The sequence below is a fragment of the Cnephaeus nilssonii genome (assembly GCF_951640355.1).
Source record: "Cnephaeus nilssonii genome assembly, chromosome: 6".
Taxonomy (NCBI): domain Eukaryota; kingdom Metazoa; phylum Chordata; class Mammalia; order Chiroptera; family Vespertilionidae; genus Cnephaeus; species Cnephaeus nilssonii.
This window is the reverse complement of record NC_137077.1, coordinates 66,436,918-66,453,720: the sequence shown is the minus strand read 5'-3', so window position 1 is coordinate 66,453,720 and position 16,803 is coordinate 66,436,918. Positions and strand designations below refer to the sequence as shown.

The 16,803-nt window shown below is 35.9% G+C and overlaps 1 protein-coding gene across 1 annotated transcript; it reads right to left on the bottom strand.

The window, feature by feature from the left end:
• Positions 1-3,966: 3,966 nt before the first annotated feature.
• On the bottom strand, positions 3,967-16,710 carry THAP2 (THAP domain containing 2). The gene is made up of 3 exons (XM_079773645.1): positions 16,174-16,710; positions 9,314-9,509; positions 3,967-8,433 (listed from the first exon to the last, which is right to left on the bottom strand). The coding sequence occupies exons 1-3, from the start codon at positions 16,242-16,244 to the stop codon at positions 8,044-8,046; spliced, it is 657 nt and encodes a 218-aa protein (XP_079629771.1). The 5' UTR covers positions 16,245-16,710; the 3' UTR covers positions 3,967-8,043.
• Positions 16,711-16,803: the final 93 nt, after the last annotated feature.

The window sequence follows — 16,803 nt, the reverse complement described above, 5'->3', positions numbered from 1 at the left end:
ATGAGGAGTTAAAATGACATTATTAGGGACTGGGGATGGCATATAAATGTGCTGTAAAACGGAATTTTATGACGCGCAAAGTAATTTAAAACAACATTTAGTACCTATTATGTGCTGGGCACTGCTGGCTGCTGTAGATGTCAAGATAAAGCTAGACATCGTTTCTGGTACTGAGCTCTCAAATTATTGTCATGTTATCCCTTTCAGTGTGGAAAGCTGTCCCCACACCTCTCCTTTGAAGTGTGTGCATTCAGTCATTTCATTGTGAAAGCAGAACGTCTTGTTACCAGGAACAATCCAAATCTCGTGGCTGATTTTACGTTTTACTTGAAATACATTTTGTTTGCCTGGGTTAACAGTAACTGATACGTTACATTTATGAACTTTTTCAGTTAATAGCTGACAATGTAAGAAGAGCAGGCAAGTCAGCTTCAGACATGGAACCCAAATGTATTTGAACCCACTAAGTATTTTTTAAAAACACACTATTTTAAATCTAAAAATACATGCCAAGACAACTTAACACCCTTTCCTTTGTTTAGGGACCTAATTAACTAGTTAACTGAGAACCAAATCTGTGAAGCAGGGCTAAATGGTAATGGCCTTCCCTTACTGTAGACTACATGCATATGTGCCCACTCTTTTTTCAGTCTGTTCTGCACAAATAATTGGATAACCTCAGAAAGCGGACTGGCCAATATCAGTGATACCAAACAATTACTATTATTAATAGTAAAAGCTAGTATCTTTTTGGTTTAGCATATTGACTTTGTTTTTGTACCTTCTTAAGATAAAATTATGAGCCAGTCTTGCTTCCCCCTTCTGCCCCACACTTAATCACGAACACAGGGTAACATTGTGTGAATTTGGTGTTCTGAGATTTTTATGTCAAACAGAAAATCATGGGCTACCTGTGCCAGACCTCTCCTAACAACACTGTCAGCCTAGTTCCTGGGCGTCAGGGATGATTTTCTCTTTCTCATGACTCTCTGGCTAAAATTTCATATTAAATCATAAATAATGGTGCCAATGGATGACCCTTCAAATGAATATTTCACTTCATTTTTTTTCTCAGTGTCCAATAATTGCTGTTCTCCATAAATTAGTTATTTTAGCTTAAGGCTGAAATAGTTTGGGGGGATTAGTATAGTTAAGATATACTATTTAAAACACACACACACACACACACACACACACACACACACACACACACAAAACCCCACAATTGCTTATTATGCACAAGGCACTAAAAAAAAAATTAAAAAAATAAAAAACACACACAAAAACCACCATGATTTTGTAGTGATGGCCAGAGGGAGGGGAAGGGGGCTGGGTGGAGGTGAGTAAAGGGGGGAAAATGGGGGACATTTGTAATAGTGTCAACAATAAATTTTTTAAAAAACCTATGACTTTACAGTCTGATAATTTTTATAGACTTTAACAATCTTAAAAATTTCAACAGTCTTTTATTATTTACTTTAAAAAGCCATTTTCTAGCAACAGAGAATTTCTGTTAAGCATTTCTTAAACTATATTCCTTGAGATATTAGTAGGTATGCTACCCTCTACCTGCACTCCCCACCCAATACCTGTGATCAAATTTAAAGTGGAGATATTTTGTATACTCCTAGGACTGTGAGATGCATTGTTAAAGGCTCTGAGAAGTTAAGAAACTTGAACATCTTTGTTTAAATCTTTCCAACAGAGTTAATTCCTTTTTTACCAGATTCATTCTTTTCCCTCAGAAAACATGAGTTTAAGAATTTCTAATTAGAGCAACAGACTTAAAATTCATTATTGCATTAATAACCCTTAAATGTTACAATATAAATATTTGTTTATTCTTTGACATAAACAAGTTTGGATTTTTCTGGGAAAGACATTTGGTACTTAACACCAATTATAACAACTATCCTGATGGCAAAAAAACACCTACCATTGCCAGGAGAGTATCAATGGATTCTATGTGCAATTCCTTTGAATCTAAGCCAAAGGAGTGGTTTGGATTTTCTGAAATCTAATATTTGAGTGCCTAATATATATGTTAGACCCCAAAAGAAAAAAACAAAACATCTACATACACTGCCTTGAAGGAACATCTATATCTGTATCTATATATATAAAAGCCTAAGCGACCGTCTGACTGGCCGACCATCTGGTAGCTATGACGTGAACTGACCACCAGGGGCAAACACTCAACACAGGAGCTGCAGAGCTCTGGTGACTTGGCAGCTGCGGAACCACAGAGGAGGGAGCCCGATTCTGGGGTGCGTCACCAGAGAACTGCCCTCTCGCAATCTGGGACCCCTCGGGGGATGCCAGAGCTGGTTTTGGCCTGATTCCCACAGGCCAGGCAGAGGGACCCCACTGGTGCACAAATCTGTGCACCGGGCCTCTAGTACCGTGGTCAGCAAACTGCAATTCGCGAGCCACATGTGGCTCTTCCACAAAATACCACGGCCTGGGCGAGTCTATTTTGAAGAAGTGGCGTTAGAAGAAGTTTAAGTTTAAAAAATTTGGCTCTCAAAAGAAATTTCAATCGTTGTACTGTTGATATTTGGCTCTGTTGACTAATGAGTTTGCCGACCACTGCTCTAGTAGAAGATAAAAATAGATATGCAATTACATTATCCAACTTATGTATAAAACAGGATTCAAGGAGTAAATCATTTAGGTCACTTTGGAATGTTAAAGCGGTGATTTTCAACTGGTGTGCTGCAAGAATTTTTAAAACATACAATACCTGACCATTTTCCCGTTAGATTGTCAAATTAAAAAAAAAAAATGACTATAGCCGACACAACAGCCATCTGCTGTGAATGAGTAAAAACTATACCTTTTTTTTTTGGTGCCAGATTGACCAAAAATACATATATTTGGTATGCTGCAGAATTTAAGTAATGAAAGTGTGCCATGAGATGAAAAAGGTTAAAAATCTATGTCAGAGAGCGAGTGTTAGAGCTAAGGCTTGAAGGATGATAAGGAGTTTGTTGTTACCAAACTAAGTGAAAGGCAATCTGTAAAGGTTTGGTGGTTAAGAAGAACATGAAAATAGGAAGTGGAAGAGTTAAAGTTTGAAATATTATCTAAATAATTACACTGACAATCTGAGAGATAGGCATATACTATCTGCTTTCTTGACATTAAACACAAAGATTTTTAAAAAGTTATTGAGCACAATTGAGGCCTAGGTAGTAAATTGAGGACTGATGTTGAATTAGTGTCAACTCATTCTAAAAGGGCATTAGGAGAAGAGGGTATGGAACAGTGAGGGCAGGAATAAACAAATGGAGTATTTTTTCCCCAGTAGCCTTGTGGACAGGGATCATGTCTGTTTAGTTCATTCTAGTTTGCTCAATGTCTCTTAGTGAATGTTAAGATAGTATGTTTTGAATTACAGTATTAAGTAATATTTTAATCAGACAAAAATTAAGAAAAATCACATCTTATATCCCTTTTTATTAGAATAATGCTTTGATAATAGTAACTACAAAGCAAACTTTTTGTTAGCCTTAAATTATTGTCAGGGTAGACAGAATTTTTAGTATATCTGGTTTAGATTGCATAACCAGTATTTAAAACAGTGCAAATAAACTATAGTGGATGCTTAGATATAAGTTAAGTAACAAAAATGATAATGATCATTCGTCTTCCAGGCTTTACATATTTTTATTTTATTTACAGTTTGCTTTAATTTAGGGAGAAGAACATCTACAGAAGTATCTCAAGGGGTCAACTTGGAGGAAGGACTTCCACTGAAATGTTCATGTACATTTTTTAGAAATAATAGGCATGATACTAATGTCCTTGGAAAAAAGGTTTTAATATCAACATACTCAGAATACAATTTCTGTGTGAATACAATATATAATTTTAAAATATAAATTATAAAATCATTAATTTTAGAAAGTTTCCAAACTACCTAAATACCAAAAGAAACCCATATTCTGGCATAAAATTGAACCATTTTCTCTATATTATACCCAAATTAAAGTTTACCCGTATTCTAACATTGAGAAATGAGATAACCAACATTAAAAAGTCTACCAGAAAAGATCAATGATGACTTCATAGACTATTTTTACTATATATATATATATATATATATATATATAATATTTTATATTAGTTTTTTTTGGACACATGACTTGTTCTCTTTTAATAACATGATTTACATATTTAACAGAGGGTTATAATGTGGTGGGCGAATGGAAGACTTGAAGGCTGAAGACCAATGTTCAATCTCTAGAACTTCCTACATTCTATCCCTTGTGCCAGTTGGCACACTGTAAATGTCTGAATGAATAAATAAGTTACATCAACACTGACTTCTTCAGCTGTAAATTGGAGGTGATGACACGTATCACACAGAATATTTGTAAAGAACAACCAAGAGAACTAATGGGTGCCATAGTGCTTTGTTAACTTTAAGACTCTGAGCTAAAATATTTTTAAAGATCTGAATTAGTAGGGTTTGTTATTTTGTAAAAGCATCAAATAAACTCCTTGGCTTTGATGTAGTATTTTATTTAGTTATATTTCCTGTTAACAAATATACCATTAACAACAAATTTGTTCAGTGTTCATTTTAAAGGGAAAAATATCTTATAACTCATTAAAAAAACACCATGTAATTTAGGTCAACATTAGTGTCCTTTTACTTCCTTTGGTTAAGTCATAAGAAATCTCTTTGTTTTAAAAGAAAAGTATTTCATTATAAGAAGGTCTGAAGTTTATATTCTCATTAAATTCCAATTTACCAAAGCACTTCACACATATGTCCTTTATAGCATTTATCATATTGTATAATAAATTTTTTTTTTCTTTCAGGAGACTTTGAGCAACTTAAGGATAAAAAAATCGAGTCAGATTAATCTCATTTTTTAAAAAGCATTTTACTTATTTTTTAAATATGTTTTTATTGATTTTTTTTTTAGAGGGAGAAGAAGAGGGAGAGTTAGAAACATCAATGAGATTGACTGATTCCTGCACACCACCACTGGGGACCAAGCCTGCAACCTGGGCATGTGCCCTGACTGGGAATCAAATTGGTGACTTCTTGGTGCAAGGAATGACACTCAACCAGCCGAGCCACACCGGCCAGGCCAGCTTCATCTTTATATCAAGTTACTATAGCCTTTGGCTCGTGCTTTTTTAAACATATTTTTATTTTTATTGATTTCAGAGAGGGAGGGAGAGGGAGAGGTAGAAACATCAATGATGAGAGAGAATAATTGATCAGATGCCTCCTGCCTGCCCCACAGTGGGGATCAAAACCACAACCCAGGCATGTGCCCTGACCGGAAATCGAACCTTGATCTCCTGGTTCATAGACTGAGGTTCAATTTCTGAGCCATACCTGCCAGGCTTGGTTGGCTCTTTCTAAAGGTTAGTGCCTAAGTAGACATAGAATGAATGAACAGAGGATATGTGTTGTGTCCAGCAGAGGAAAAAGAGCCATTATAATTCTGATTAGTTTTATAGTATACGGTCAAAGTGATAAGAAGTTTATCAATAAGCTAAAAACAGGATTTTAAGTTTCTTTTTAGATTTTATTCTATGAATCAGGCTATTTTTAAGGTAAACAGATGTATGTTAATGAAAGAATCTGATGCAGAGTGTTTGGAACATGTTATCAGGACAGTGACATGAAAATTACATAGGGAAAACACCAAAAATTTTTTCACTTTAAAATTACTCAGTGGTAGTTTATTTAGTGGTCTCAAATAATAATGAATGGAAATTGCTGAAAGCTTGTTGTATTTCATAATGTTCTATTTTTGTGATTTTTAAAATGTTATATTAAGATACCAAGATATTATTGTAAATAGGAATCAGCCTACATTAGTGTTTTGTATTGGGGAGGGGTGGTGAACTACATGAGAATCTGTATTTGGAAAGCATAGTTTATGTTTAAATGATTATTTATCTAACTTATTTTGAGGTGTAAAGTAGATATGGTCAATAAGTGTTTGCTGATGATTCTGACTAGGTATTGGTAAAAAGATAATTTGAAACCATATTAGAAAAAAGAACATGGAGCTAAATCTAATATTTAAGATAAAATGACGAACAAGGTTTATAATATAGGGTGGAGCAAAAGTAGGTTTACAGTTGTTCATATGGAAAATAATACAATAATTAATAAATAAGAACAAATTCTGCTTCATGTACTCACAACTGTGAACCTACTTTTGCCCCACCCTGTATACACAAAAGGATTTTCATAAATATTTGTTTTAAGTGCCTTACAATTAAAACAGACTTTCCTACCCTTGCCTTTGTGAAATCTAGTTGCTTGGGAGGCATTCCTTATTAAAAGAGGGTGCCAATAATATAAAAAGACTGTTGCTAGGATCCAAGCAAAACAGCAGTCTAAGCCCTGGCTGGGTAGCTTAGTTGGTTCAAGTGTCGTCCCAATACACCAAGGTTGCGGGTTCAATCCCTGGTCAGGGCACATATAAGAATCAACCAATGAATGCATAAATAAGTGGAACAACAAATCAATGGCCCTCTCTCTCACACACACATCAATAAAATAAAAAGAACCACCACCCAGCAATCTAAACAGCTGGGGGAAAAGTATTTGTTTTTTTTTTTTTTTTAAATCATCAAGTAGCATTCACTTTATAGGAAAGATTTATAGTAATTTATGATTAGGTGTATGTTACTTTCATATGGTGGTGTCAGAAAGCTTGAATCAGGATTAAATAACTTCATGATACATTAATAATTTTTGCTGGATTTGATCAAAACTACTAGAAGGAAAGTGTTCTTAAACATTTATCTGGTGAAGTAAGGCAAACTCTTTAATTGTTCAAGTGGCGACTATAAGAATAGTTCTGATATTCTATTTTTGTAAAATAATTAGCACTTGCATAGCTTTATTCACAGACATGTGTTTTTGTAGGGAAGTACATTTTATTTCCCTTATACAGTATGGTTGTTCTATTCTACTCTTACTAAGAAAGGAGATAAAAAGCAAGCTGATGTGTAAGAAAAACTGATTCCATTTTAAGTTATAAGTTGTAAAGATATAGTAAGTACTGTTTATGATTAAATTCTACTGTAGGTTTATGGGGGGAGGGAAAGCTTAAAAGTTTTGGTATCAACATACATGAAGGCAGAGGGAGTTTTCTAACAGGGAACTGGTAGCATATTTGCTTATTAATGCATCAATTTTGAAATTAAAAAAATTTTTTTTAAGTAAAAGAGTAGTATAGAGTTATCTTTTTGTTAAAGGTAAAAGTTAGATCCTGATCTCTGCATTATTTCACAACATATTTTCTTAGAAAGTTAATATAACCAGCTACCAGTTTTTATGGTACTAGTCTGAGGTACTTGAGTCCTTACTAGCTTGGATGACTCAAAGGTACTTCATATTTAAAAATATTTTCAAAATATTTTACAATCCATTTTAAAAGATAATATTCTTATGAGGAGATTATGATTAGCTCACTTTTGCTGTTAAAAAGATATAGAAAGTTTAAATAAAAGAACTTGCCCTGCACCTCAGGCTTTTTTCTGTAAAGTTTCCAAATCACAGTGTCAGTAATAATTTAATTAATACAAACCCCAGCAGTTTTAAAGTCATATTTAATATTGGTTAACTCCTACTTACCTTACTTAGAATGTAATGTCTCAACTTTGGTACACAAAAACATTTTTTCTAATATAAATTAAACACATTACTTGTTATAGAGTGTTCTTTAAAAGTTGTTTAAAAAGGCAAAAACACATCTTGCAAAACTTCCTAGCAAATTTTTAATGTATGTAATTCTCATGTAAGGCACTTCCATGCTTTTTCAAATAGGTTTCATAAAGTTTTCTATTTTTGTAATCAAGTCTTCATAAGTTATACAGTAAGAATGTTACTTCAAGTAAAACTTTATTAAATACCCAATTTTGGCATTATTTCCTTAAATATCTTTACCTTTGAATAGAATAAATGATGGGCATCAAGACCGATGCAAGCTAATCTTCCTTTTTTCTTTTTGTGTGCAGGCTAATCTTAAATAAAAGCACTCTTGATCTGGTTTATATTTAGAGAATTGGTAATGTTTTATCTTGTTGGTCTTGTTCAAGAATCTTGAAATCCTCCAAAGGAAGACTGCTTAAGGCAGTTGGTAAAATGTGTTCGGATGTGCCTTTAGGTAATATGTTATTTGCTTCTAGATTCTTCACCAAGCAAGTGGCTTTGATCCATCTTCGAGTTGCTCTGCGTTCTTTTTGTAGGCAAGTTTTCATTTTCCTTCTTAAACTTGCTATTTCTTTTTCCAGTTTAATTATCCTCTTTTTTGCCTCCATAGGATTCCTAAAGGCATAACTGTGTTCAAGTAGCACTTGTTGACTATTAATGTTTGATTTTAAATTAGATGGTCCAGTTGGAGTACAACTGTTACTTTTCTTCAGAAGATTCTGTGACTTGAGTTTCTGCACCAAATAAAATTAAAGGGTTGTACATAAGTTATGCACTATCACAAATAAATTTTGTCCAATTTAAATAACAGTATTTAAATTTCTCTTTTAAAAACTGATTTTAAAAGATAGCAAACATCACCAACCCATCTCATGTAATCATAGATTCAAGTTTTTCAAGTGGTTGAATTAACTCGAGTCACCTATTTCTGTTTGTTTTCCCTCTGCAGAGAGATACTAACATTGGTTTGGAAATAGACAATGGACTTCCAAGGTCCTTCCAAATTGTTACGATTTTATGGAGACATAAATATCTTTTGTAATTGTCTAAGGCCAATATAATGTATTTAGATATTTATGTGATACTGATTTGATCTCTTTTGTAGGTAAATACTATTTGCTCAATTAATATTTCAGACCTTGGATCCTACTTAATAAAAATATATTCCCAAGTATCAAGCCCCTGAATAGATTTAGTACTTATTGTTTAGTTATAGCTCCCATTCAAGGATTTAAAATGTGGGCAGAAATTTTTGCTCAAATCAGAAACCTGAGGACCCTTTTTCTTCTTTATTACTTTCATTCAATTAGTCATCAAGTCCTATTAATTCTACATCCTATATATCTCTATCATGAATCATCTCCTCTAGCATTCTTTTTAAAAATTATTATTAAATCTATTGGGGCGACATTGGTTAATATGATCATATAGGTTTCAGGTGTGGGATTCTATGTTACAAGATCTGTGTATTGCACTGTGTGCCCACCACCCAAAGTCAAATCTTCTCCCTTGACCATATATTAGGTCCCCTTCACCCCACCCGCCTCTTTAGCATTCTTAATGCTACTCCCATCAGGCCTATATTATATCTAGCTTAAATATGTCATTACCTACCATAGACTTTATATGGGTACAAAAATCAAAAATGGTTGGAACAGCATCCATTTTAAGTCGTCGAGTTTGTCCTGTTAGGTCAAAACAGGAGGCTTCAAAGTGCTTTGAACAAAGAAAAGTGTGTTTTCCTGGCACAAAATTTTTGCGCCTAACCAGGCGAACCCATTCTTTTCTTCTTTTAGGATCCAAAGGAAACCTTAAAAAAAAAAAAGGCAACTCAAATTCCAACTATCACAGTTCTGGTTGCACCTAAATTGTTAAAACAAATTTTAAGTGGTGATGATTTAAAGTGTCTTTAGCCTGGCTGGTGTGGCTCAGTGATTGAGTGTTGACCCATGAACTAAGAGGTCCCTGGTTTGATTCCCGATCAGGGCACATGCCCATGTTGAGGGCTCAATCCCCAGTAGGGGGTGAGCAGGAGGCAACTGATCAATGTTTCTCTCTCATTGATGTTTCCATCTCTATATCCCTCTCCCTAAAACCAATAAAAACATATTTTAAAGTGTCTTCAATTTACATAAAAAATGTTATATTTCCAATATCCAGACACTGTCACAGAAACCAATTCATGCTAATTTTTATAAGTTGTAAAATATTAATAAAAAACTGACTTGAGTGGTTTTATTTTTCAGGGTTTTAAAAAGAGATCTTTCGTCCTACTCCAGTCCTTAACTTGGGCAGTAAAAATAAACAAGACTACAGTGATCTTGTAGATTATAAGTTTCCTGAGGACAGGAATCACTACCTTTTTCTCTCTTTTTTGTTTTGTTAACCCTCACCCAACGAAATTTTTAAAATGTTTTTATGGACTTTAGAAACAGGGAAAGGGAGAGTTAGAAACATCAATGAGAATCATCGATTGCCTGCCTCCTGCATGCCCCCCTACTGGGAATAGAGCCCACACCTGGGCATGTGCTCTGACCGGGATTCAAATCCTGACCTTGGGTTTATGGATTGTTGCTCAACCACTGAGCCACACCAGCTGGGCCCATTGAGAGAGAGTGGAAGGGAGGAAGGAAAGAGAATGGGGGAGAGAGAGAGAGAAACATCCATGTGAGACACATTGATTGGTTGTCTCCAGAATGCACTCTGACCCCGGCAAGGGATCAAACCTGCAACCCAGGTATGTGCTCTTGACTGGGAATCCAACCGAGACCCTTTGGTGCTCAGGGCCTGGGCCAATGCTCTAATCCAGGCGTCCTCAAACTATGGCCCGAGGGCCACATGCGGGTGTTTTTGCCGTTTTGTTTTTTTACTTCAAAATAAGATATGTGCAGTGTGCATAGGAATTTGTTCATAGTTTTTTTTAAATTATAGTCCGGCCCTCCAACGGTCTGAGGGACAGTGAACTGGCCCCCCGTTTAAAAAGTTTGAGGACCCCTGCAAGGCTGGCTAGGGCTTATCTCTTTAACACTTACTTAGTACAGTTGCCTTGAGTAAGGACTCAACAAATATTTGCTTAATTAAAATGAGACAGAATATGCAAATTAATAACTCACTGTATTACTTCCATGTAAACAGCATATATTTTTTAAAAAATGAAAGCTACGTAATACAGTAGAAATCTATTACAAAAAGTAAAATGCTGCTGACAAGCCCAGCAGGAATGTTTTTCCTTTCATATTTATTTCAAATATACTAATGTGTACCCAGTTAAGGAAGAGAAAAATATAAGGGACTGTCAAAATTAGTGTTAACTGATTTGGAAACAAAACAATCAACATTCACATGTAACAACTTTGAGTTCAACTCTTCTTTAGTTTGATTACCTAATGAACTGAGTAGTGTTTAAAAAGAATCATTCATGTTAGAAGATCATGTGGCTCCCCAACTGTAGTTTCACTAGGTAACAACTTTGGCTATTATCAGATATCCAGTTTGCTTAAATGACCAGCAGTGAGGACACAAAGAGATAAAAGCCCAGATTTACTGATAAATACCTTTTAGTCTCCTGTCCCTGTCCCCTCAACTCCAAACATACCCTGATCTGAAGATATTAGCATTTGTTTGTCACTCTACAGTTCATGTTTTCATAAATGTAAGTTTTTTTTTCCTATTTCATTAGAACCCCCCGATTAATTTATCTACTCTTCGTACTCCTCACCTTTTAGTAAAATGTATTCTCATTTCAAAGATCTCTGTTCCAATATTTAATGGTTTGGAAATATTTCCTGTGCCCTAAGCTTGAAAATCAAGCTTTAGTTTATAAACACTAAACTTGTGAACTTCTTCTTGTTGAGGGCCTCAATAAAGACTCAGAACGCATAAAATAAGTACAAATGATAATCATTGGATTATCATTTGTATAAGACTCTTCAGAAATATGAAGGCTGTCTTTCCGATATTTAACCCCTTTAGCTTTTTAAAATGAGCTCCCTAATTATACAATCAGTACCTCCAACTGAACCTTAACCAAATTTTATTTCCATCTTTTAAGACTCAATTAAGGAATAGCATCTTCCTAAAGAAGTTTTTCATGATCAGAAGACGAGGTTAATGTTTCTATATGATAAAGAATTAATACCACTGTATTCTAATTGCTTGCTTTTCTATCTCCACCACTATATCATGTTTTTCCTGGTTAGAACTGTTTTTCACTACTTTATCATGTTAAGTAAGCACTCAGTGAGCTTTTCTGAGTGAATCAATGAATAAATGAACTAATGGGGCTAGCTTAGCATTACTAAATAATCTTTAGTTATGTGTTTAAATAGAATAATAACCAACAAATTTACATATATATATATATATATATATTTTTTTTTTTTTCTTGATTTCAGAGAGGAAGGGAGAGGGAAAGATAGAAACATCAATGATGAGAGAGAATCATTGCTTCCTGCACACCTCACACTGGGGTTGAGCCTGCAACCTGGGCATGTGCCCTGACTGGGAATCGAATCGTGACCTCCTATTTCATAGGTCAACACTCAACCACTGAGCCATGCTGGCTGGGTTAATCAACAATGTTATATTTGATTTTTCCATAATCATATTTTGCATGTGTTGGATTTTTCTTAGTATGTTCAAAGGGGGTAGATATAGCCCATTGTTGAATTTAAATAATAAATCATCCTGTATTTAAAAAATAACATAGTGGTAACAGATGGATATATGTTTTGTCTACACCATAATAAAACTAGGCTTTCAGAAACATTAGATGTTTGGAAAAAATCAGTATTTTAAGCAATGCTATTTGACTTGGGTCTTTAATAAATGGCTGAATTCCCTTATATTCCAAGAAATGCCCTAGGAACTGTCCCAAGTGGTAAATAAAACTGACCTACTTTTATGGTATCTACCTTATATTAAGGGCATACTGTAATGGGGAGGATAGAGAATTGAACAGCTTGATGCAACAGAAAAGCATGGCTGAGAACTGTTGTCTCTCAAGTCAAATCAGGGTGTCAATCCTGGTTACTTTACATAACAGCTAGGTAACTTTAGGCAAGTTAAGCAACCTTTTTAGTCTTTAGTTTTATTGTCTATCAGGTACCATTTTAATGATATCTAGTGTGGTTTTAGGGATTAAATGAGACAGTTTATGGTAAATACTAGATAAATGTTATTTGTTATTATAAAAGTAATTACAAGTGTCATGGGTATTCTAAAAAAGGTTAAGTACAAGGTTGAATGGAACCATAAAGCAGGAAGAGCTAATCTAGTCAGGAGGCTTTAGGATAGTGGGAATTAGCTAGAGGGATTAGGGTGGGAATAGTGAAGAGTGTTCTGACATGAAATGATGCCAGAGAACTTTCTAAGTTAAAGAGTAATTTTGAACTTTATCCAAAATGGCATCGGCAAGCCATTATAAGTCACAATTTAGAGCTGATTAAAAAAAAAGTTGTTTACTGATTTCAGGAGAGAGAAGGAGAAACATCAATGAGAGAAAACCATCAATTGGCTACCTCCTGCATGGCCCCTACTGGGAATGGAGGCACGTGCTCCGACCAGGAATTGAACCGGTGGACCTCCCATTGCATGGGATGATGCTCAACCGAGCCACATCGGCTGGGGGCATTATCTTATTCTTAAAACTATATATGTCTGTTACATCTATATGGTATAAATGTTATATAGAGTAGTGTGGTACTGCACATTTCTTCCCAACTTTATGATTAGTGATGTCAGGTTGGTAGTTTGAAACCAGATAATATAGGGAGTATTTATATTATAGAATTAGGGCAAATACTTTGAATCAGGGCTTTTCCCCCTTCCTTGGAGATTCTGTTGTTAAACTTTTAGGAACAAACACTGATTATAGAAGTTAGGAGTACATGAATGGAAGCAGTGAACCAGTTAAGAGGCTGCTGTAATCGAGTCAAAAGGGAATGGTAGGAAGGATGACCTTCTGATTTCTGGGTGGATGATGTTTTCATTTACTGAGAAAAGGCATGTGGGAAATGGAATAGGTTTGAGGAAAGGGCAAATTCTTTAGTAGAGTTTTGATATAAATCTAAAGAACTGGAGAGGCCAGGGGAATACTGAGACACTTGGCCTATATATAGGTCTAGAACTCAATGAGATTTGGACTGGAGATAATTTGGGAAGCATCACCAAGTAAGTAAATGTTAACTGAGACCACAGCAACAGTTGAATTTTTTTTACAAAGAGAGGAGCTAGCAGGGGAGATAGGCTACAGAAGTAACTGAAAACCACAAAATTAGTGTCAAATAATTCAAAAGTAGAGAGTATTTCAAGGAGGAAATGATCACATGCCATGAGAAAGGAATACAGGAGTGAGAACTCACGTTAGCAAGAGCAGTATCAGAAAATTATTCATGAGACCTACCAGAGTGGGCTAAGAGATAAGAAAAAATGAAGTCTACCAATGTCTTAGGAGAGGAGTTAGTTCATATTGTTTGTTTATAAAATAGAAATGTATTTTTATTATTTTATGACCTACATTTTTGGGTTACATGAAAATGTTAATTTCTTAAGAAGCAAATAGTCAAACATGGAAAGGAAGTATGCATTCTACTGTATCACTGTGTATCTCTTAAACATTCAATATTATTAGTCCTAGACTCTTTCCTATCTCTCATCTTCCAAATCAAATACAGTAGTTTCTCCTCAAATATTTCTCAAATCTGTCCACTTCTTTCCATCCTTACTGTGAGTACTACTCTAGGCCACTGGGTGGACTCTCCCTTATTTTAAGGCAGGCTCTTGTTTTTTCCTATCAACTCTCACCTCTCCTATTCTAGTGTTGGTTGTGCCAGCAAAGAAGTACATTGTGTAGTTCAGTTGACACTGTAGTGTAGATTTCCTTGTGAAAGAAACAGTGGGTAAGTGAACATTCTTTAAACAAGCTTCTTATTGAATTTCTCTTTCGATGATGCTCAACCAGCACTTTCAGTAACACTATTCTCCATATTTCAGCCAGAGGACTTTTTAATATGCACATTTAATCATGCCATTTTTAAAAAACCTTCCATGGCTTCTCAAGTACTAATGGATAAAATAGAAAATCCTTAAAGGGGCATACAAGACTATGTCACCATTTGGTCTCATTTGAAATTTCACATTCTTTGAGAAGTGTTCTTTGACTTTACAAGGCTAAGTTAGTTCTCCCTGAACGTCTTTTCTGTGGCACTTAACTGCAATTATATTTGTCTTTTTTTTTTTTATTATACTCTAAACTTCAAGAATATAAGAATTTTCTGGATCTCTAGCACAATGTCAGGCAAATAAGAACTTGGTACACATTTGACAGATGAACAAAACACTACATTTGATGAAGTAGTTGAAAACAGAAACATCACAAAGATTTTTTTAAAGTGGCAACTTTTAATAAGGGGGTACATTTAGTCATCATGAGGTAGGGAAAAGGTCAAGGATATAATTTTCTACATCCTATGATTGTATTAAGTTGTGAGGTATATAAAATCAGAACTGTTTACACTTAATGCTTTTTAATGCTTCTTTTCTTCAGTCACATGGCAGGCACTTGCAGAGAAGGTAGACATTTATTTACTGTACTTCATGTAGTGTTCAAAGTGCTTTCAAGAGTTCTGATTTGAGAGAACTAAAGAATTTTCATTGGCCCTACCTGGTTTGGCTCAGTGGATAGAGCCTCAGCCTGTGGACTGAAGGGTCCTGGGTTCAATTCCAGTCAAGGGCACATGCCTAGGTTGCAGGCTTGATCCACAGTAGGGGGCGTGCAGGAGGCAGCCTATCAATGTTCTCTCTCATCATTGATGTTTTTCTCTCTCTCTCACACTCCCTTCTTCTCTGAAATCAATAAAAATACATAAAAAAAACAAACTTTCATTGCTCTTCCAGCAAAGGAAGGAAGAACCTAGGTTCTTTTTATTACTCTTAGTAAGAATAGAAAGCTTATCTTTTGCACTTTCATTAATATTGCTTAATTCCATAATTATCATCAATGATGACTCAATTCCTTTGCAGAGTTACCGTATGGGACTATTAGAGAAATCTAAATGCTTCCCATGTCAATTTAGCTAGGAAGAATTTCCTGATTTTAACGGGAACACAGTAGGCTTTAAGGTGACTGCCGACTTGAACAGGAAGATTTCTTATGGAGTCATTAATGTCAAGACCAGTCTAATACATAGGAGTAAAAGAATAGAAAATTAAGGTATCCGGCTGTCACTTTTATAAGGAGTAATCCCCATACAGAACTTGGATTTCTTTTATAAAGCAAGTACATCTTCCCCAAGGCGAGAAATATTGGACAGATTGGAGAAACACACAAAGGGAAAATACAATGCTTCCCTGCTACCCCCTGGGTAGTGAAGTTATTAGAATGAGCAGAATCCTCGTGTTCCTTCTACACAAGCAAGAGTCAATCTAACAGCTCGCGTTTGTTTCGTCTCGCCCCCACTCCCCGCCCAGGTTACCTGTGGAAGCTGATGTTAATGTGCTTGTTGTAGGTGGTAGCACAGCCCGCCGCGGCGCAATTGGTCGGCATTTCCCTTTCCCCCTCATTCGGCGCCGTCGTGAGCCAGTCCTGAGGCGCTGACTGCTACGCTGGGCAAGCGAGGCAGGGGAAGGGCCCACCGAGCAGAGTCGTGAGGCGGGGTGGGCACAAGGGGTGTGTATGTGTGTGCGTCGGGGGTAGGGAATCAACCTTCCCTCTTTATGAATATGGCCGACTTGAGCCCGCAGAGCCGTCAGTCCCGCAGCGCCAGTCGCCTTCCTTTGCCTTCACCAACATGGCGGACACACCCCGGTCCCCTCCGTGGCCCCCAAAAGGGAGAGGGACTACTGCGTCTCTTTAGGAGCTGTCCTTGGAGCAAAAAAAAAAAAAGAAGAAGAAGAAGAAGAAGAGGTACTATCCACCTCCCCGCCCCCCACTTCTACGATACACTCTCGAGGACGAGATTAAGAACAGACCCGCCCATTCCAACACGCACCCAGATATCCCAACCCAGTCCGTGGTGGGTGTGAGTTGTAGACTGGAAGGACAACCCCTAAAACAGGACAGGAAAAACTACAAGTCCCACTGAGACTCTCGTGGTCTTAATCGT

Coding starts and splice junctions, on each gene's coding strand:
- THAP2 (XM_079773645.1), bottom strand. CDS start 16,244: ATGCCGACCAATTGCGCCGCGGCGGGCTGTGCTACCACCTACAACAAG. Junction 9,510..16,173: donor ATTAACATCAGCTTCCACAG/GTAACCTGGGCG, acceptor TTTTTTTTTAAG/GTTTCCTTTGGATCCTAAAA. Junction 8,434..9,313: donor GTACCCATATAAAGTCTATG/GTAGGTAATGAC, acceptor TATTTGGTGCAG/AAACTCAAGTCACAGAATCT.